General features: G+C 37.6%; 1 protein-coding gene across 5 annotated transcripts in view; it reads right to left on the minus strand.

The window, feature by feature from the left end:
* Positions 1-11228: 11228 nt before the first annotated feature.
* LOC109084096 (protocadherin-7-like) overlaps positions 11229-23706 on the minus strand; it is a 117155-nt gene continuing 104677 nt past the window's right edge. For 3 of the 5 annotated variants that reach the window (XM_042760800.1, XM_042760797.1, XM_042760796.1), the window contains one exon: positions 11229-15212. In XM_042760800.1, the coding sequence (XP_042616734.1) occupies positions 15189-15212 (24 nt within the window). In that variant the 3' untranslated portion in view covers positions 11229-15188. Of the gene's footprint in view, positions 15213-16402; positions 16422-23706 lie in introns of all 5 variants that reach the window. The other 2 variants (XM_042760799.1, XM_042760798.1) reach the window with 1 other exon arrangement.

The raw sequence follows: 23706 nt of genomic DNA on the forward strand, positions 1-23706 counted from the left end.
GCTTTTGGGGCAGACCTGACCTGTTGAAAAGAGATGGTCTTCATCCCTCCTGGGGTGGTGCCGCTCTTCTCACTAGAAATATGGCATATAGTCTTAGAGTTTGTACTTGACTAACTGGGGCCCAGGTGAGGAAGCAGACAGACTGGCTAAACCGACCATTTGTTAGCCGCCCCACATCACAGAAGTCAGTTAATTTTCAGCACAAAGAGACTCTTTCACCTAGATATCACACTATAGAGACTGTGTCTGTTCCCCGAACTAGAAAATACAAAAACCGTCCAAACCAATTTAAGAGTAACAATTTAATTGTGGTTCAACAAATAAAAAACAGATGCAATACGGATAAACAAATGATAAAGCTTGGCTTATTGAATATCAGGTCCCTTTCTACAAAATCACTTTTTGTAAATGATATGATCACTGATCATAACCTAGATGTGCTATGTTTGATAGAAACTTGGCTAAAACCTGATGATTACATTATTTTAAATGAGTCTACCCCCAAGATTACTGTTATAAACATGAGCCACGTCCAAAAGGTTAAGGGGGAGGTGTTGCTTCAATTTATAACAATGTTTTCAGTATTTCTCAGAGGGCCAGCTTCAAATATAACTTGTTTGAAGTAATGGTGCTTCATATAACATTATCCAGAGAAACAAGTGTTTTTACAAGTATTTTAATATCCATGTTGATAATGAAAAAGATGCATTGGGATCAGCATTTATAGACATTCTGAACTCTATTGGGGTTAGACAACACATCTCAGGACCTACTCATTGTCAAAATCATACTCTAGATTTAATACTGTCGCATGGAATTGATGTTGATGGTGCTGAAATTGCAAATTGAAATCGCAGCCAAGCGATGATATCTCAGATCATTATTTAGTTTTGTGCAAACTTCATATAGCTAAAACTGTAAATTGTACTTCTTGTTACAAGTTTGGTAGAACCATCACTTCTACCACAAAAGACTGCTTTGTAAGTAATCTCCCTGATGTATCCCAATTCCTTAGCATATCCAAAACCTCAGAACAACTTGATGATGTAACAGAAACTATGGACTCTCTCTTTTCTAGTATTTTAAATACAGTTGCTCCTTTACGCTTAAGGAAGATTAAGGAAAACAGTCTGACACTGTGGTATAATAAGCACACTCGCACCCTAAAGAGAGCAGCCCGGAAAATGGAGCGCAGCTGGAGGGAAACAAAAGTAGAGGTTTTTCTTATTGCTTGGCGGGAAAGTAACCTATCCTACATAAAAACATTAAAAAACTGCTAGATCTGATTACTCTGTGTCTCTTTTAGAAGTAAACAAACATAACACCAGGTATTTATACAATACAGTGGGTAAATGAATGAAAAATAAAGTATCGGCAAGTGTTGACCTTTCCCAACAGCACAGCAGTAATGACTTTATGGACTACTTTACTTCTAAGATCGATACTATTAGAGATAAAATTGTAACCATGCAGCCGTCAGCTACAGTATCACATCAGACAGTGCACTATAGATCCCCTGAGGAACAGTTCCACTGATTCTCTACTATAGGGGAGGAAGAATTGTATAAACTTGTTAAATCATCTAAACCAACAACATGTATTTTAAACCCTATTCCATCTAAGCTCCTAAAAGAGGTGCTTCCAGAAGTCATAGATCCTCTTCTGACTATTATTAATTCCTCATTGTCATTAGGATATGTCCACAAAACCTTCAAACTGGCTGTTATTAAGCCTCTCATCAAAAAACACACCTTGACCCCAAAGAACTAGTTAATTACAGACCGATCTCGAATATCCCTTTTCTGTCCAATATACTAGAAAAGGTAGTATCCTCACAATTATATTCCTTCTTAGAGAAAAATGGTATCTGTGAGGATTTCCAGTCAGGATTTAGACCGTATCATAGCACTGAGGCTGCTCTCCTTGGAGTTACAAATGACCTGCTCTTATCATCTGATCGTGGTTGTATCTCTCTATTAGTGCTATTGGATCTTAGCGCTGCGTTCGACACTATTAACCACAACATTCTTTTGCATAGACTAGAAAACTTTGTTGGTATCAATGGAAGTGCATTAGCATGGTTTAAATCACACCTATATGACCGCCATCGATTTGTAGCAGTGAATGAAGAGGCATCATATCGATCACAAGTGCAATATGGAGTACCTCAAGGCTCAGTACTAGGGCCGTTACTCTTCACGCTTTACATGTTACCATTGGGAGATATCATCAGGAAACATGGTGTTAGCTTTCACTGTTATGCTGATGATACTCAGCTCTATATTATTTCACGGCCCAGTGAAACATACCAATTTGAAAAACTAACGGAATGCATATAAAAAGATATAAAAAACTGGATGACGAGTAATTTCTTACTACTAAATAAAAAAAAAAAAAAAAAAAAAAAAAAAACAGAGGTGTTAATTATAGGACCTAAAAACTTTGCATGTAATAACCTAGAACACTGTCTAAGACTTGATGGCTGCTCTGTCAATTCTTCGTCATCAGTTAGGAACCTAGGTGTGCTATATGATGGGAATCTTTCCTTAGAAAGCCACATTTCTAGCATTTGTAAAACTGCATTTTTCCATCTCAAAAATATATCTAAATTATGACCTATGCTCTCAATGTCAAGTGCAGAAATGTTAATCCATGCGTTTATGACCTCAAGGTTAGATTATTGTCATGCTTTATTGGGTGGTTGTTCTGCACGCTTAATAAATAAACTCCAGCTTGTCCGAAATGCAGCAGCTAGAGTTCTTACTAGAACCAGAAAGTATGACCATATTAGCCCTGTTCTGTCAACACTGCACTGGCTACCTATTAAACATCGTATAGATTTAAAAATCTTGCTTATTACTTATAAAGCCTTGAATGGTTTAGCACCTCATTATTTGAACGAGCTCTTGTTACATTAAAGTCCTCCACATCCGCTGCATTCTCAAAACTCTGGCAATTTGATAATACCTAGAATATCAAAGTCAACTGCGGGAGGCAGATCCTTTTCCTATTTAGCGCCTAAACTCTGGTATAACCTACACAACATTGTTCAGGAGGCAGACAGAATCTATATTAGATTCTGCAGTTTAAATCTATATTAAAGACCTATCTCTTTAACCTGGCTTACACATAACACACTAATACACTTCTAATATCCAAATCCGTTAAAGGATTTTGGGCTGCATTAATTAGGTAAACCGGAACCGGGAACACTTCCCATAACACCCGATGTACTTGCTACATCGTTAGAAGAATGGCATCTACGCTAATATAAGTCTGTTTCTCTCTTATTCCGAGGTCACCATAGCCACAAGATCCAGTCTGTATCCAGATCAGATGGTCACTGCAGTCACCCAAATCCAGTACGTATCCAGCCCAGATGGTGGATCAGCACCTAGAAAGACAGCGGAGACCAGGACAACTAGATGAGCCGCAGATACATATCCCCTGTAAAGACCTTGTCTCAGATGACCATCGGGACAAGACCACAGGAAACAGATGATTCTTCTGCACAATCTGACTTTGCTGCAGCCTGGATTTGAACTGTTGGTTTCGTCTGGCCAGAGGAAAACTGGCCCCCCAACTGATCCTGGTTTGTTCCAAGGTTTTTTCTCCATTCTGTCACCGATAGAGTTTTGGTTCCTTGCCGCTGTCGCCTCTGGCTTGCTTAGTTGGGGACACTTCATTTACAGCGATATCATTGACTTGATTGCAAATGATTGCACAGATACTATTTAAACTGAACTGAGCTGAATGATGACATCACTGAATTCAATGATGAACTGCCTTTAACTGTCATTTTCCCAACACTGTTTTCCTAATTAATGTTGTTCAGTTGCTTTGACACAATCTGTTTTGTAAAAAGGTAACTTGACTTGACTTTTAGAGAAATGCTCTTTTGTGCTGAAGCACGCAGGGGAGCTGGCCACCGCACACTCCTGGTGTGGCTGTCTGCACAAGATGATCTTTTTTTTCTCTTCACTGTGAGACTGTGACCACCGCTGATGTGCCATAACACCCACACTCGCTTGTCTCTCTGCAATTGCACAGTAGAGAGCAGTAGTGATGCACTACCGCACGGCTCCAAAGCGAAAGGATGAATTAATGCGGTGCACCTGCTGCCTCTTATACCCGCGCTGCAGGATGTGGCAGCCAGATGCAAAATAAACATGACAATTCCCACTGTCACATCCAAATACACTCAAACATCACCTACATCACTTGACATATACAGATATGTTGGTTATCACCGATGTGACATGCAAAGTGACCGACTGAAAGGGAACTAAATGCCACTTCAGTTGAAGCTTCTGTGTTTCCTGTGCATTGCAAAGATGAATTTTGTTGATACTGATTTAATTTGCCTGGTAACAGCCCAAATGTCTTATCATTCTAAATAACTGATTCTTTTAATTAAAAACCACTAGGTTGAGATTTATAGGGCTATCCCAGAGGTGTCAGACTCAGTTCCTGGAGGGCTGCAGCCCTGCATAGTTTAATTCCAACCCTGCTCCAACACACATACCATGTAGTTTTCAAATAAGCCTAAATTATTAAATAAGCTGGATCAAATGTGTTTAATTAGGGTTATATATGAACTGTGCAGGGCTGTGGCCCTCCAGGAACTGAGTTTGACACCCTTGGTCTATCCCCTTTTTGCCTCCCTCCCACTGTTGAAAAACTGTTCAGTAAATTTTAAACAAGCAACTTTTTACTTTTACTTGAGTAGATTTTTAGACTGGTACTTTTACTTGTACTTAAATAAAATTTCATTAATGTAAGGGTACTTTTACTTGAGTAGTATATTTTAGTACTCTCTCCACCTCTGCTCTTTTGTCTTCCTCTTATCTTCCTGCCGGTGGCACCATCTTCAACACTCTTCTCCCGACATACCCTGCATCCCTCCTCTGCACATGCCCAAACCATCTTAAGCAGAGTTCACACTACACTTTAAGCAGAGTTCACACTGCGCTTTAAACGTCGGCAGATCGCTGTGCTGTTCAGGCTACATGACTTGCTATCTGTCTTAAAGTCGTTACCCTATGTGACACTACATATATGATCCGCAACAAGGGGTCACACACTACATGAGCTGACAACAACTCTGTCACCCAACGACTCCTCACAGTCCCTAAACCACGTTTTGTCTTGAAAACACACATGAGAAGTTGAACAGGAATGACGCAAAAGAACAAGTGAAACAGGAGTTGTTTATCTGAAAATAGGCATCGGGAAGAAATTTGTTGTGCAAGCTGTTTGCATGATGATCTGTTCTTAAAAAATTTGCTCCGTTTGTTGTGTCCAATCTTTTCTTAAAGCCATGTCACTGCTGCTGTAGCTCGTTGCGACACCTGACACAATGTGATGTTGAGTCGGCCGACCGGTCCAGATATTTAGCATGCTAAATATTCATATGGCATTGGCGAGTCATCTGCTATGCGTTATTAAACCCTTTTTGATGCATCATTGAGTAATCCACACATAAAGATTGCGGAGTGCTGATCACCTGCTGATTTTCCCCCAATCATATCCTGACCTGTCAGTGAGCTTGTTAACTTTAAATCGGGCTTAAAATCCTGTAGTGTGAACTAGTCATTATTCTTGCTTCCCTCACTTTGACAAGTTGTCATAATATGCTAATTTCTGATCCTGTCCATTCTTGTCACTCCCAAAGTAAATCCCAGCATCTTCAACTCTGCCACCTCCAGCTCCTTCTCCTGTCTTTTTGTCAGTGCCACCACCTCCAAGCCATACAACATAGCTGGTCTCACTACTGTCTTGTAAACTTTCTCTTTCAGGTACCCTTCTATCGCAAATCACTCCTGACACTATCCTCCTCCCACTCCATCCTGCCTGCACTCTCTTTTTACTTTTCTACCACACACTCCATTATTTTTGACAACTGACCCCAAGTATTTAAACTCATCCACCTTCACCACTTCTGCTCCTTGTAACTGTACCATTCTACTGCCCTCTCTCCCATTTATGCACATGTACTCTGTCTTGATCCTACTAACTTTCGTTCCCCTTCTCTCCAGTGTGTACCTCCACTTCTCCAAACTCACCTCAACCTGTTCCCTACTCTCAATACAAATCACAATATAATCCGCGAACATCATGGTCCAAAGGGATTCCTGCCTGATCCCATATGTCACCCTGACCATCACCATTGCAAATAAGAAAGGGCTAAGAGCCAATCCTTGATGCAATCCCACCTTCACCTTGAACCAGCCTGTCAGTCCTACTGCACACCTCACCGCTGTCACACTGTCCTCATACATATCCTGCACCACTCTCACATACACACTCCTGACTTCCTCATACAGTACCACAACTCTTCTATTGGTACCCTCTCATAAGCTATCTATAAATATACAAACACGCAATGCAAATCTTTCTGGCATTCTCTATACTTCTCCAACAACACTCTCAAAGCAAATATTGCATTCATGGTGCTCTTTCCTGGCATGAACCCATAATGCTGCTCACAGATTATCTCCTCTCCGCCTGATTCACTATTTCCACATCAACCATTGAAAAAAAATTAAACAAAATGAACAAAAAATATATTGTGATATTTTATTTTAATTAACTAAATTAAAAGTAGAAGCAAAAATCAATTTCTGAGGGCAATTATTGTTTATGGCTCATACAGTGGGAAAGTGTTCAATAAACAAACAAAACGACAATACACTAATAAACAGACTGTTTCTGTTTGTTAACATAGCTACTGCAGCAGGGAATCTGCATGAGGGCAGCATGTCAATAGAGAGTTTCTTAAACCTGCTGTCTCTTGTGCCATGACTTCTAATCTTTCAGAGCAGGAATGGTGCACTTTGATCATAGTCTGGAATAAGTGCTGATCTACTTGATCCAGAGCAGACAATATATGTGTCTGTTACCTGTCACTGTTCCATCACATTTACAAATACCCACACTTTCACATGGTTAAATCACAGGGTTTCAGTTCAGTCTGTCAAAATATAAAGTGATTAATGGGATTGTGAGGGAAGGGACCGATTATGGACATGAGTGCTGAGGCCCAAAGCTCCACCTCGATGGATCACACTGCCAGTTCTGAACCATGCGACATGCAAAAGGAAGAAATATGGCAACTGCTAGAAGAGAAACTTTGAAATGGCCAATATAAGTCTGCCATCAGTTTTGAGAACTCAAACTGTCTGGAAGTGTTCAAATTTAGCTCTTGGCACATCCTTTTGGATTACAATCTATAGCGTCATCCATTTAGGCTGGGGGGTTTATGAGCACTGAGACTTTTCACTGTTTGTATCTGTGTTAGTAATGCTTGTATGTGTCAGTGTTGGGGTAGATTCTTAATTAATAAATATTTATTTTCACGTGGTTCCTTTCACAATACTCTATTACTCTACCTCTTTACCATACTGAAAAAAAAAAAAAAAAAAAAGCTTTTCTGATGTAGTAAACTTGATCATTATCTCACCCGATACAGCATTGCACTTGCAAAAAGCAATGTAATATATATAATAATATATAATATATTTTGTACAAATGTCACTACAATGAGCCTGGATTGGGATTTTTCAGTGACTCGTTCTGCCACCACTGGGTGGCGACATGTGCCTGTCAATGACTGAGTCACTGAATCATTCACTCAGCTGATTCATTCAAACACATATCATTACTGTGTGTTTCTGGGAGTCATGCATCAAACTAATCTTGTTTTGACTTTGACTCACTGTTTGTAACTAATTTCAATGAACAAGTGAAATAATTGTCTAATTTAAGTAGTCAGTATTAAGTAGTCAGTATTAACTTCTTGTTTAATTAACTCACACTTGCAGTCATGCTGTTTATGTAAGGTCAGCTTTATTTTATAGCTCTTTACAGTAGAGATAAAGATTAAACAGTGATACAATAGAGATTGTTTCAAAGTAGCTTCACACTAATAAATAGGAAAGTAACTGAATCGATGCAAACTTTGAATATGAGGCAAATCAAAATTCTGCTGTAAAACAGCTCTAACAAGACAGTATAGTGTCATTATTCAGCTCCAGTCAATTTAGCGTTGGTTCAGTTCAGTTCAGTGTAAAGTCAATCAATTATGAAAAAAAGTTGAATCCTGCTATAAGCAGCTCTTCTAAAGACATTAGTGTCATTATTTGACTTGAGTCAGTTTAATGTTGATCAAATTCAGTTCAATAACAGTGTTGATGTTGCAAAATTAAAATTTTCAATGAATTATCTTTAGCTACAGTATTAATGCAGCTCTATAGAAGACAATAGTATCATTATTCAGTGCAATTCATTTCAAGTTTTGTCCTCATCCGATAAAGTCAGTGACGTCTATATAACAGGAAATCAAATCAAAGGCTGTTAGCATTTTGTACAATTGATTTTTGTTATTTGTGTGGCCTATTTTTCTCCCTTGAAATATATATATATATATATATATATATATATATATATATATATATATATATATATATATATATATATATATATATATATACATTATTTGTGTGTGTTTTGTATTTGCACACATCTGGTATTCCTGATTTTTCGTTTTTTTTTTAAAATAATAATTTTTTCAACTAATCATTTAGTTCTTCACTTTCACGGCACTTGAAATGATGATTTAATTATTTCAAGGGAGAAAAATAGGCCACACAAATAACAAAAATCAATTGTACAAAATGCTAACAGCCTTTGATTGAATTTCCTGTTATATGGAGGAAAATATTAGAAATTCATAAATTAGAAAAAACATAACTCTGCATTGACAGGGTATGGGCTATGCCCATATGCTTTGGCATTGCCTCAGTGGTTCATATAATTCTCAATCAGTGGCTGACAAAGGCAGGGTTAAATATGACAGGGAAATTCATTTCAAAACCCCATCTTGTGCAGAACAACAGTGACTGCTGATCAATGACATTATTAATTACCCTTGCTGAGTATCGACTCTCTCTTTCTCTATATGGATCTCCATTTCTTTCCATTTCTCCTCTTTAGCACACACTAACATCTGATCTAGATGAAGATACATTATGTGTTATTGGGATGGGGGGATGGACATAGTTACATAGTTTGCTCTCATTCAGGAATGAGGTGTCATTCCCTGCCCCGTTTTATGAAAATAAATACATAATGCTTTGTACATAAGTTGAATCAAATGCAGGACTGCTGGTGCAAGCCTTCATATTTGTGCAACTATTATTTGTTGTTTTTACACCCAGGAAGTCTGTATTTTGAGCATTGTATAAATCATGGCAAACATGGTCAAAAAGGTTAGGGACAAGTTTATATTATTGAGTCCAAAAGAAGTTTGAGAGTTTTGGGGGGTGTAATAGCCGTACTCTCATACCTCGAGGGTCATGTAGGATTTCTGCTGCAGCTGAGAGCCTCTGATCCCGGGGTCAGTCCTCTGTGAGTGTTCCATCCATCACACTGGCTAAGGGATTTTAGGCTGAGGCTGAGCAGGGAACAGCAGTGAACTCTGGGGAGTTTAGGCACCCTTCTGCAAAAGCAGAAGTCAGCAAACTCTCTAGGGCATAGGGTAAATAATTCACTTTTTTTTTCTTTTAACAAATCTCAAGGGTTGTGTTACCCAGGTCTTGTGTAACTAATCACAGAGACAAAAATAATTCCTGTTATTCACAGCTGTTCACAGCTGTTCATAGTGTACATGACTGCAGTTTTACTTATAAGCCCCCCCCCCCCCCCCTCTTTTTTATTTAAATTACTTATTTTTGCTGTTGAATAATATATTTCCTGAATAAAACACCTCAGTCTCTCTTTTTTCTATTCTTTTTTTCTTTAGGGATTGAATGAGTAATTTCTTGCAGTCCATCGAACATTCATGGCATTTATTGCTGAAACACCTGGTTTTAGACCACAGTATTTATTAGTATGATGCAGGGCCTCCTTTTTGGTGCCGATACAGCATGAATCTGTCTTGGTAATGACAGATACAAGCCTTGCACGGTGGCCAGAGGGATTTTAAGCCATTCCTCTTACAGAACAGTGGCCAAGTCACTACATGATGCTGGTGGAGGAAAACATTTCCTGACTTGCTCCTTCAAAATACCGCAAAATGGCTCAATAATATTCAAATCTGGTAATTGTGCAAGCCAGGGAGATCTTCAACTTCACTTTCATGTTCATCAAACCACTCTGTCACCAGTCTTGATGTGTGTATTGGTGCATTATCCTCCTGATACATGGCTCCACCTTCAGGGTTTGAACCATTAAGTACACATGTCCTCCGTAATGGCTTGGTAGTCCTTGGCAGTGATGGATCCAACAAGCACAGTGGGTAATGTCATGATACTGCAGCCCAGACCATCACTGATATGCCCCTGTGCTCCAGTCGGGCACACAACATTCCAGGTAGTAAGCCTCTTTGGGGCTTCTCCACAATGTAACTCCCATGGATGTGGGAAAAACAGTGCAGGTGGATTCATCAGAGAACAATACATGTTTTGCATTGTCCACAGCCCATGCTGAGCACCATTAAAACCAACATTTGGCCTCGGCATGAGTGACAAAATGCTTGGTTATAGCAGCCTGACCATGAATATTGGGCCCTATATCATGCCAGATAATTATCATTGTAGACCAAATAAGTACATAATAATCTAAACAAAGCGGTTGTCTTAAAATGTCTGGACACATTGTTAAATTTGATTTGAACTGATTTGATTTGAAAGATCAGAGCACAAAGACACATTTTATTTTTGGTATATTGCATTGTAGTAAGATTACATAAAAATCTGGATTAAAAAAAAAAAGTGTGGTACTTATTTGTAATGTTACATCACACATTTTTTTTTTACTGGATCTTTTTGGATGAGTCAGAAACCATGATTATCAGTGTTAATTCTGGCTTTGAGTGTTGTTCTATATCAAAGTCTAGACACTTTTTTAATGTACTGAGTGTGATTCTGTTTATGAATTCATTAAAATCAAACTGTGCTGTGAGTATGTCTGATTGATGATTGACACACAATGACATTTTTAACAGCATTGGGAAAATGGAAAATACTAGCTGAACTCTTATCATTTATAAACTTTACTGTATGCTGTCAACAGATGGCAAAGAGGCCTGTGTCTGAGATCACAACTCAACAAAGTAAAAGGCTCCATTTATAGGTGTGTTGCCTGCCAGCCTGTGTTGGCTATATAAGTGTGCTCTATGACTTGTGAAAAAAAGAAGAAACAAAAAAAAACAAAAAAAATCCCGTCACTCTTGTATCATGGTATATTTTTAATTTCTGCAGAGACAAAAATTACAAGCAATTTATTTACAGAAATACCTGTACAAAAGCAAAAATTATGTAAAATAGATCATAAATAGAAGTGGGCTTGCGCTCAGTACATTTGCCATGTTCAGATAAGCTGCGTGCATAGTGACTCCTAATAAAACAATGATTAAAATCAATTCTCAATTCTACATCAACATCCAAGTCAAAGGACAAATAGAGTTTGATTAAAATTACAATATCTTTTTCTTTTTTTTTCTTCAATATCTGTGATGTGTCCTATGACCTAAGTGCTACAACTTAAGTCTTATATCTTCTTCTAAGTTGAAAGCTTAAGGAACACACACCTCAGAGTGCAAACGACAATTAAACAAAAGCAATTTCAGCACGTCGACAACAAAGTCAGATGTTTTTTTAGGAATTAAGGTGCAGACTTTTTCCAGGCATGTACAGTAGACATAGGTGTTGATCTCCTCAGTTTCTTTTTTTAAGATGTAGTAACTGCCTAGTGAATGTAATCAGCTATATATATATATATATATATGCTACTATACTATACTATATCTATTCTATAGTCCTCTGAGGTGTGTGTCCCATTCACAAACCTTTGGAGCTTTGTGTTTGTTCCACCTTTTCACATCATGAAAATTGCAGAATGTCTCAAAGCATGTTTGCTTCCTCCCTAAAGGACACACTTTGCATTTCCTCTGTTTTTCTGTGCCACCATTGCAGCATTATGTTGTTACCAATCCTTTTCGAACAATTGCTTTCGTGACTAAAGTTATCCTTGCTGTAAAAAATCACAGTTTGGACATGTGACCATTATAACTTTGAAATGGATGGATATCCCAGGGTCTCACCTATGACATGTACAGTTGGTACTCATCAACATACTTGACAAAGTTTGACTGAGCTTACTTAAAGAAGCCACAAGTTAAAAGCTTTTGTTATTTGAAAGTCTATCATAGTAAAATTGCCAGGACTGTAGTTTCAGCATAAAGTACTCTTCCTTTACTTTTAGAAAGCATCTCAGTACAATTGGTTTCATACTGGTTAAAACCAACGAGTCATACCAATAAAGGTATAAAAAGGCACAGTTGCATATTTTGCATTCACTCTAGTTTTGTTTTGAATTATTTTTTCTTTTTTTTTTTCTTTTTACAGAAGCACTACATATACAAAGTGGCACTGGAAAAGGAAGGGAAAGATATGACTGATGAGATCTGAAGAGGGCATCATTATGAGCATATATTTAGAAAAAAACAAACAAAAACAAAACAAATACAATAGAGAGTTGTGAGGTACAGTATGCAAGACTCCTTTTGAATTCTTCTGGAATCAAGTTTTACAACTACATAATGAATCTGCATAATAATGAAAGGTATTTTTATGTGAAAAGAATATAAACATTACAGAGCAAATGGATGAAAGTACATCTGCTAGAAAAAAATATATATAAATAAATCAGATAAATAAGCAACGGATGATATGATGCTAAATAAATGAGTGAATAACAAATGTGTATGATTATTTTTCATCCTCATCAAATCAATATACATAGTCATACTACAATGTCTAGTGTCTGGTTGTAACAAACGCAAGCAGTGGACTTCCATGTTCACAAGTTATGATATTTGTACACTTTTTTTTCTTCTTCATAGTAAGTGTAGATTCCCTTTAAACGTGCAATAAAAACGTACATTTCTATGTATACAGATTGTAAGCATCAGAGCACTTCTTTTAAACACGGGTAGTACATACAGACTACAGATCTGCAAGCTGCAAAAAAAGGCAGTCTGTTCAAACTTAAGGAATCATTAACATACAAAAAAAAAAAAAAAAAAAAAAAATTGCATCTGAATAATTTACCACCTTTTTGTAAAAGCATGATGCCTCCTATGTATACTCCTCCTCTTGCAAATGGTTTGGGATAGGCCCATGATGCATGTATAACTGCACACGTGGTATCCCCACAATGCACTGAAACATATGTGAAGGTAATTAAAGCAACATGTGACCTAAAAAGGAGCTTTCCTGTCCCAGGTCTTTGAGACATCACGTCATGTTGTTCCTGATACTTTGGTTATACAGCGGCATCATCAGTCGCATTGCAATCGCTCCAATCGTGCCTGTAGTAGCTGAACTTTGAATGTGATTGTACTACACAAGGGACACGAGTTCTCATCCTTGATTACTCTTCTGAAGTGTGTGAGATTGAGAGTGAATCTGTTGAATGAGTTTATTGCTCTATTTAACATTCATACTAGGAATGTTACACAGGGCCAGCCCAAGCTCTTTAGCAGGGAAATATTATTAAACTAATTCACCCCAGCAGCATATCCAAATAGTGTTCCTGTGGCTTTATGGGATAATTATAATGTGTATGTACAATGTGCGAATCAATTGTGTGTGTGTTTGCAAGTGTGTGCGCCAGGAGGCCAACTTGAGACCACAAAAACTTCAGCATAGTTTCACACATATAGAGAGAGATGAACCACAATTACACAAAGCCATGGCATTCAGGCAAATAACTGACAAGCTCTGAGATGTAAATAACCTCCCTCTGCTTCCAGAGGTGTATGGGAGCAGGGTGAAAACAGGTTGCTCGTGATTTCAATGTGTGTGTCCAGAGTATGTTTACAGATTGTGTGTGTGTGTGTGTGTGTGTGTGTGTACAATACTTCACCCACATGACATAAAACGTGCATTGGTGGATCTTTGTATGCTTGTGTTCCTTCACTTGTACATAAAGTTGATAGGCACACAGGTAAACTTGCTTCTCACACTGTAAGTTCGTCGTTTACAGCGCATATGCCATTGACTTGGGCCATTTGAGTATCCATAAACCCTTGTAAACTAAGGCTAAAATCAATGATGACGTACGAAGCGCTCCGACATCATGTAGTTATGCCATCATTGGTCATCGTACGATGATTTTTGTCCACTGTCAGCCTGTCTTTTTTTTTTTTTTTGTTCTCAATAATGTGATTGGTTATCTGGACAGTTCAGTACTTTGACTGATTGCATATGGACATAATATATCCACGTAAAAACACTCCCGCCCTTCCCAAAAAAATAAAAAGGATTAAAATACAGAACCAGTCTCATCGGTTCACGATGAGTTACTGTATAAAAACAAAGACAAAAAGGTATAGTCCAGTTCCATCTCAAGGGTCACACACTCTTAAGGGGCTAAATGATGCATGCATGTTTAGAAAGAGGTCTACAGAAACCAGGCAGCACTTTGGGGAAGTCTATGGGGCCCAATACACTAGCAGCAAAGTAGCACTGATCCACCTACATTCCCTTCTCTCCACCTCGGCCACTTCCCCCTCCTCCATCTCATCCTTCTCACGCACATTTACAACATGTAATTCCATGGTTTTCACTCAGACGGCTATTTAAGTTCAAAAGTAGTGCCGCACTAATTGCACGAGCAGTTTGAGGAAAATCCATGTTGCTTTTATTTAGGGTTTGGTTTGCTAACAGCATCTCTGAAAATGCGGAATCACTGTCATCATCCCTTGCAGTCACTGTGTGTTGTTTACAGGTAAACTTCCCGCCTGGTGAGAGTTCCGCATTGCGTCGGCTTGTATTCACCTGTGGGTGCTAGCGGAATCTCCTCAATGGGGCGAGATGTTTCCTCGCTGGCAGAAAATCCAGCTGAACTAAATGCTGCGTAGGATGAGGAGGAGGAGGCCATCTTCTTGTTAAGGAGATTACGGTTACGGTCGCCCAGCAGGTGCGAGGGGTCCCCGTTGGCAACACCTAGCGTCTCCTGGCTGCCGGGTTGTTCGGCAACGCTGCCCCCGGGGGAGGTCATGAAGGTGGAGAGTTTGGGAGGGGTGGCTTTGGGCCTGCGTTCAGGAGAGGTGCGCACAGGCATCCAGCAGGCATCCGAGTGGCCATATTCATCACACTCCCGCGTGCATTTACCCGTCATAGCTACGTCAGGCAGGGGCCGAGAGTCTGGAGGAAACAGAGAGAAGGAGACAGAAGCGGTGGAACATTAATGACATTGTTTGACTTTAAACAACTGGAGAAACTGAAGAAAACAATGAAATATTGACACACAAAAAATAATTGTGGTATGAACGTGGTATGTGTCTCATGAAATGGGCTTTAGAATTGTAAGTGTTTGACAAATGTTTCTAAATGTTCAGAATTATTATTATTATTATTATTATTATTATTATTATTATTATTTTAAATCACTGTAACTTCATGTTCAACACATACCACATTACACAAAATGAAAACATATATACACAAACAACACTTAAAGCTAAAACATAAATTAAACAAAATAATAAATAATGTGAGCTCTAAAAAGAAGACCATGCTTTGAAAACGTGGGGCAATTCTACTCTTCCATGACTTCTGACTCCTACACTAATGGCCTGAATTCATCTCTAATTGCTGTGTGTGTAGTTGATCTGTTTTTATGCGATTGTTGTGTATGAGTTGTGTTTTTATGTTTCTACTAACAAGCTGACTCTACAAAAGCTATCAAATTTTAACAAAGTTGTACGGAAATTAAGACAATGTGTCTTTTTCTTGTTTAATCCCCTCCTTGGCCTGAGGGAACACCTAGAGTGTACTTATGGAATGACATATTGAAGGATTTGCTGTGAAGTGACATGCTATTGGGTTACATCTTTAACACATGTATGCAAGTTAAAAGGATTATACAAGCGTTTTCTAAAGGCTCTAACTGTCACGCATCTGAATGATTGCTTATTTTCCCAGGGTGGGAGAAGAGATCGTTTCAGATTCAAAGCCACAAAGCCACAAGTATCCTTAACATCTCATATCTCTTCTATTCAGAATGTCTTCTGAACAATTATAATTCTGTTTACACTTTTAAACACTTGACAAGCAAACAGATAACCATTAGATGTGCCAAAAGTCTATGCACAAACAAGGTTGAATATGAAGTTCACTTAGCTGAAATGCACTCAAACACTAAATGCTGACATCCCTAACCTTTGATGCCAAAGCACAAAGCTGCAGTGTTAGAGATAGTCGGTTAATGACCAAATGTGAGGCATGGCACAAGCAAGAGAGGGTGAGTGCAAACCTAAATAAATAAATAAATAAATAAATAAAGCATGCTGCCTTTTGTTGAAAAGCAAATATTTGGGTTAACCATGGCTTACTTTTAATGTTCTTTTTCTCCTGCAAAGAAAAAATAGGGTAGAATCACTGTTCGTTTCCTTCACAGTGTAATGCTATGTAAGATTAATCAATTTAGAAAATGGTATCAGACAAAAAAAAGCATAAAATGTTGGAGTTATCTGTGAATCAGTTGATTACATGGCATTTCTTCAAAAAGTGTCTCCTTTGGTGGAAAATACAGTACAAAGATATTTTCTGCATATTGTCTGTTATACTCTGCAGTGTGCTTTCATTGTGGGTAAGTAAGGGTTATTTGGGTCTGACTGAGACACCAGACCACAGAAAGAGTTCAGTGCCATTTTTATGAGACCGTAAGGCTGGATTGCTGCCCAGTGTCTAGGGAAAGGTGTGGATGTACAATCACCCCACAAAGCTCTGTCATGCACCAATGAATGCTCAGTCAAGCGACGGTACCTCAATAGCCCCAATAACAAAGATGAGTGTGTAGGCTCCGATCTGCAGGACGTCGATATGCCAGTGCAATGTTATTCCTTCTGACAGGGATTACAAAATGGCTGGATAAATCTTATTTGACAGTTAATGTGTTCAAAGAGGCGTTAAGAAACTGTAACATGTTATTCACATACACGACTGTCAAGAAAATGTCAGCGTGTGATCAGACGCTCATCTCTTTAAAACACTGTGTTAAGTCTCTGTAAGGAAATAGTGTGTGTATTGGGGGGGGGGTTCTGAGTAATGTGATGGTTGCTCTTTTCCATGTGATCAAAATGAATGGGCATTGAGATAGAGAAAAGAAATAAAGAAAATATATATATATATATAGAAAATTTCTTTCCAGAAAAGGAAATGTCATGCATGTTTAGAAAAACATGAGTAGTGTTCATTTTTTGGGTGTAATTTTACTGAATGGAGACTGAAGGTTTCAAGCTTTAAAACAAAAAGCAAAACATTAAAAAAAAAAAAAAAAAAAAGTGTCATAAACATTATTACAACAGGCATTCAGACTTCTGTGAAATAGATCAGATATTCATTAAAGAGTTTGCTCAAAAGAACAAACAGATATTGCTTTTTCTCTCATTGACATGCCAAGGAGAACTAGACCAGCATTTCAGTGGATAAAAAGCCATCCAGTGCTCCACTTTTATTAATTAGAAAAGATTGGCCAGAATATTCTTCAAAAATTATACCTGTGTGTTGCTCCCTGAAAGAAAAGTGCACTGTAAAAAATTATTGTGATTTTAACAATAAAAAAATGCTACTGTAAAACCCTGTTAACTGGTTAACAGTACATTTCCATACTATATTCTGTGAATAAATGTAATTACATTTAATGTAATCTTACAGTAAAATATTGTTAAAAATACTGTTTTTGGAAGTGAAAAAGAAAAAAGTAATTGTATAATTTACAGTGAATAAAACGTAAATTAACACTACCAGAATTCCCTGCATGACACTTCATTGTTTTTAAATGAATGTTTATTGCATTATTTCAGTATCATGTGTCACCATAATGGGGTTTAGTGTTTGTGTGAATGACTCTGTGCACCTTCTACATATTGGTATTGCCCTCCTCAGCTTGTAGAAAAGCTGTTTGTGATGAGATTTGGTTCGTCATGTGATTTCTCATCACAACCAGTTTTTGGTGGTTATCAGTGCATTACAATGGTTTAAAACAGATATTAGTACTTCGATATGTTGGTTTATTAAACTTACATTAGTTAATGAAATATGGTATTTTATTGTGAATTTAAGTTAAGATAAAAATGTTGCTAAAATGTTGCTACCAAATTTTTTTTACGGTGAAGTTCTAGCAACCACAGCTGCCGGTTTTTTACCATAAATGTTTTTTACAGTGTAGAAAAAAAAAATTGTAAAGGTTTGGAATGATGAAAGAATGTTCACCTTCTTCTCGAGTATAACTGTCCATCAAACTAAAGAGACTCAACATCTAGCATTTTCCATCAGCCTAGTATTCTGTCTACATAGAGCTGCAAGTCCAGCCAATTTTGATTGTTAGTGTTCAGTTGATGAACATTTCATGCCAATCAGTCTTTCAGACTACTACCGCACCTCCACAGTTTCATAACTCCAATGCCTGGCTGTCACACCACTCAGGCCCCTCAAGGCTATACATTGGCTTTTCATCTATCGCTTATTGTGCTGTCTTCAGCTACGGTTTCCTCCAGTGAAAAACAACAAAAGAGCAGTATGCCTGAGAGCAGTACTTCATTAGCGGTCCTCGCACACCGCTGCCATAAAGCCTGTTACTTGAGTCTATGCTTTTGTTTTACTATTCTGGTACTAAACTCTAGAACTCTACATTACATTATACACATACATTTAACAAAAAATGTCACTGAAAGCCAACAGTTAAAATTTGGTTATGGTTTAGCCTGATCATGTAAGATACCTTTGTCTTAAATGTCAGAGATGGATGAATTTGTTGGTTACTATATGATTTTGTCTCTTATCCATTCTGGTTGTGTGCTGAAGCATTCAAGTGAAACTTATAAGTGCTGGCATATTAAGTATAGTTTCCTGTTCAATGTTCTTTTTTTCTTCCCTATAAGTTTGTTCTCTCCCAACTTAGGCCATCTTTTTTTTCTGCTCTAAACTCGGAAAACTCATCTTAACTGGATTTCAGCTTTTCCTAGTTTGTGCTCCTATTTTAGGTTCTCTTCTAAGAACAGTTTTGTCCAATAATCTCATTGCAAATGGAACAGAACATTGTCTGATTTAGTCGGCAGTTAATGTAATATAACAGCATGTAATTGTGATTTTCACAATCTCTGTCTCTCTTCCAGCTCATTATAGAGGTAAGATGGAGACCATTTAAGATGTCACTCAAAGATGCACTCTGAAGCAGCCATAATTCAGAGCATTTAGATGGGGGCAGACACAGGTCAAACATGCACTGAGATGAATTCAATCATTGCTAGAATGGATTTGCCTCCACCTTGTTTCATTTAAATGAACATCTTAAAGGAATGAATAAGTCAGACTGAAATCTGCTGATCCATTTTCTTTCATCTCTCTCTCTCTCTCCTCTCTTTTTCAAATATCTGAATGTATGCAACAAAAATGTCTGAATGTTTTTGAATTGGATAAAAATATAAAAACCACGGGGCATCAGCAAACAAATAATGGTCAACCTTTTCTCAGAACTAACTTTACTTTTCCTAACCATTTAATTTGCAATTACTTTTACCCAACTGTTCCCAAGGTCAGTCACAGTGATATATGAAGTAAAGAGATGTATTTAATTATGTTAGGCTAATTATGAGCATGATCAAAAATTGTATGTGCAATTTTAAATAAATGAATGAATGAATGAATGAATGGATGGATGGATGAATGGATAAATGAATGAATGAATGAATGAATGAATGAATGAATGAATGAATGAATGAATGAAGTAGTATTCATTCATTCATTCATTCATTTATTTTTTACATACTTTTATAGCCACAGTAAATTATATAAGTTTTTGTACAATGTTGGTCAAATCTAAAATGAAATTTAGCATTGAAACTATGGATCAACACATTCACAATATGTCCATTATGAACACAATCCATAATGTCTGACAACCAGTAAGTGTCTAAATATATTTATCTTATTACACTTATTACACTGAATCAAAACACTCACAATAGCGTGAAAAAAAAAAAAACCTTTATGGCCCTGCAAACCCAAAAGAGTATTTATTCCTTTCATACGCTCCCTAAAACCCCCATGCCTTTAAATTTGACCCCAAGCCACTTTTAAAACTCAGTTTTGAGCCTGAAAAGCAAGGCTTTGGAGATGGCAAACAAAGGGGGCCATACTTGGGCCTCTACCCCAGGGCAGAGCGTATGTCGCCAGTCTGCAGAGAAGCCGGAAATGCATGCAGCTCTGTGGCACGCTAACTGTCACGCCGTATAGTGGGCTTTTCTGCCGATGGAGGTTCGGAGTATAATGCCTGCCATTTTCCGCAGCCAGTCCTTTTGAATAACTCAAAAGAAACATCCACTCTTCTCCGACAGAGGGTTTGAAAACGAGTGTTAAGGGAAAGGCGGGAGGGGGGAATGGAAGATATTGCTCTCAGAGCTATTCTGTGAGTTAATTACGTGTGGACAAAAGTGGATTCCCTGGCGCAGTCAAAGCTCTGCTGTTGTGAGGCTGGTGTCAGGGTTCTGGAAAGCTGTAAGTGGGCCAGAGGCTCAGCTAATTGACAGGGATATGAGGATTTTGTAATCTATGTGTTTGGGGTTGTGTGTATTTTGTCCCTCTGTATAAAGCTTAATGCCTAGCTTTTCTAGCACGCATGAACATGCTTGTGTGTGGAAGCATTAGTCGTCCTTCTACATTTTCAGCACTCTGTGTGTGCATGTGTTTTCATCTTCTGCAAGTTAAGCCTCGTCCCTCAGAGGCCCGCTGAACTACAGGATGCTCTTTTGCTCTCTGTTTTCCGGATGGGAGGCCTTGCCAAAACATAACTGCCAGCCAGAATTTCTGACCCTTCTGTCCAGTCGCTCTGTGTGTGTCTGTGAGAGAGAGATGAGCTTAGCAGACGGTCTAAACTCTCAGCAGAATCCACAAGATCATCCAATATATCTACAGCATTTACAGAATATAATCTGCCACGTGTTCACACAAGCAATAGCATGTGACCCAACAAACCACTACAACATGTGTCAGTGTCATTTAATGTTGCTGTTCACAAAGGAAGAGAAGTAATGGACAAAATGACAAAATAAGAGCCAATAAGAACACATTTAAAGGAATAGTTCACACACACACACACACACACACACACACACACACACACACACACACACACACACACACACACACACACACACACACACACACACACAAAATGTTTTGTCATTATTTACTCACACTCCTGTAAAATTTACCAACCCCATAGTCTACTAAATCTGAAAATAATTTATGTGGGTGTTGATAAGCTAATACAATTCAACCACAAGGAACAACTTTCTTAATATTAATAGCACTGCCAGCTCACATTTCCCCACTTTTTTATGTCAACTTTTCAAATCTGACAGCTCCTCAACTCATGTAGCCTTATGGGATAGCAAACTGTCCACTTGTTTCACACATCAGACTCTCAGCAGATGCAGTACATCATATTGGTATAGACCGCCTACTTTATCATGACATCCTGCTGACATATTGCTTTTTGGATACTGTGTAGTAGGGAATTACACATATTGAGACAATCCCTCCATTTCTTTGCAACAACAGGAATGTTTTGTCTCTCCGTGAATGTCCCTGTCTGTTTTCTCTGCATCTAAAATCAGCCTCTAAGCAGCATCACAAGCTTTCTCTTAGTGAGATTAAAACCCCTCTTTAACACATTATCTTGTCTTTGTCCACAGACGCTTCACGAGTTTCATATTTGCATTAGGAGGCGTCTGCACAAGAGATGGCAGTTCTTTTCACCAGACACCACTGGAAAGGCTGGAATATTGAGGGAAAAGAAAAATTAGAAAGACTGTTCTTTTCTTTCCAGTTAGGGCTGTCCATTTGATTCAATAAAGCTGGAATGTCCTTGTAGGCTCATTAGGCTACTGATCTAACACTCTCTCTGTTGTTTTCTCTATTTATTTGCACATTGTGGACACCTAGACTCACGACATCACATGTCACAAAGCTTCAATTTTATACACACATACAGTGAGCCCCCCCCCCAAAAAATAAATAAATAAATAAAATAATAATAATAATAATAATATAGTATATGAAAAATTACGCTTAAAAATAAAGGTTCTTTGTAGGCATTGCTATTCCATGAAGAACCTTGAACATTCGTGGAACCTTTTTATTGCACAAAAGGTTCTTTATAGTGGAAAAGGGATCTTTAAATGATCAAAATGTTCTTAACAGTAAGAACAAATAAATGGTTATTTTAAGTATTGTTCACTGAAAGGTTCTTTGGGGAACCCAAAATGGTTCTTCTATCACAGGGGTGTCAAACTCAGTTTCTGGAGGCATTTTTAGCATACTGTACAATGAACATTCTTCAAGATGTATTTTTAAGGATGTTTAGATATTTCTATTGCTTTCTATTTCTGGAAAATAAGGCTATTTATAAACTATTTATAAAAAGTAAGGCAAAAGTATTTAAAAACTTTTTGGATGTCAAAAATTAAAGGGACATCTTCATGATTAATGTGATGAACTAGAGTTAAAGTCCAGATACTTTTTGGGGCCATATGTCCTATAGTAGCAGTGTACTTGCTGATGGGCAAACCGAATAATTTAGTTAGCAAAAGTAACTTTTTAGCATTTTCCCTTGAATATTCCTGGCAAACTGACAGCATAACGCCTTCTAATAGCATTAGGCAAGGTAACACAGCAGTCAGCTCATGAGTGCTTTAGCTGAGCTAATGTGACGGGCGAGCCGATAGAGCTTCAGGAGGACTGAGGGTTTGCTTCAGTAACCTCAGGGTTACACTGCATATGTTTTCAGCGGTGCTGCATCAGTGAGCCAAGACAACAAAGTGTACAGTAACACAACAGCAGGAGAAGAACCATGTCAGACATGGTGCAATGAAGTGCGGCGGAGTGATGTTTGTATTTATTTTCCTCTCTTGCTCCTGTCTCTCTACATATCTACATCAGACTCTGCCCACACCCTCCAGGTGGCCTCCAAATTATTATCTTACGTTCACAAATGAAACTCACAAATGAGATTCCTTTAACAACTCAAATATTTAATTATTTATTATTATTATTATTATTGTTATTATTATTATTATTATTATTATTTTCAAGAAAGCAATGTGATTAAATACAGAGAAAATGGAGCAGTTTAAGTCCCCTGCTTCTCAGATTTTTCTCTATGTAAGCCTAGCAATCTCACATGTCTGATAACTGTAAATGTTTCCTCTCAGAAGAGAACAAAATTTCATCTCACATTGTGTTCACATATGTCAAGATACCAAACTAATTATTCTGTAATAATCAAATTACCTGAACTACTGTATAGTAATTTAAAGCTCTACATTCTTACAGTATTGTATGTCGTTTGTTTCTGTAATTGCATTTAATGTATTATTATTATTACTATTATTATTATTATTATTATTATTATTAAGAATAGAGCAGAATGATTAAACTAAATAAATATATAAATAAATGCATTTCAAATTTTTGATATCTCACGATGTGACTTGATTTCTATTTTTTCTCAGTTATTTATTTATTTATTACTATTGAACAGACTTCCATAACTACTACTATAATAATAATAATAATAATAATAATAATAATAATAATAATAATAATAACATTGTAAATGTTTTGAGGATATGTT

Source organism: Cyprinus carpio, chromosome A7 (genome assembly GCF_018340385.1).
Source record: "Cyprinus carpio isolate SPL01 chromosome A7, ASM1834038v1, whole genome shotgun sequence".
NCBI lineage: Eukaryota > Metazoa > Chordata > Actinopteri > Cypriniformes > Cyprinidae > Cyprinus > Cyprinus carpio.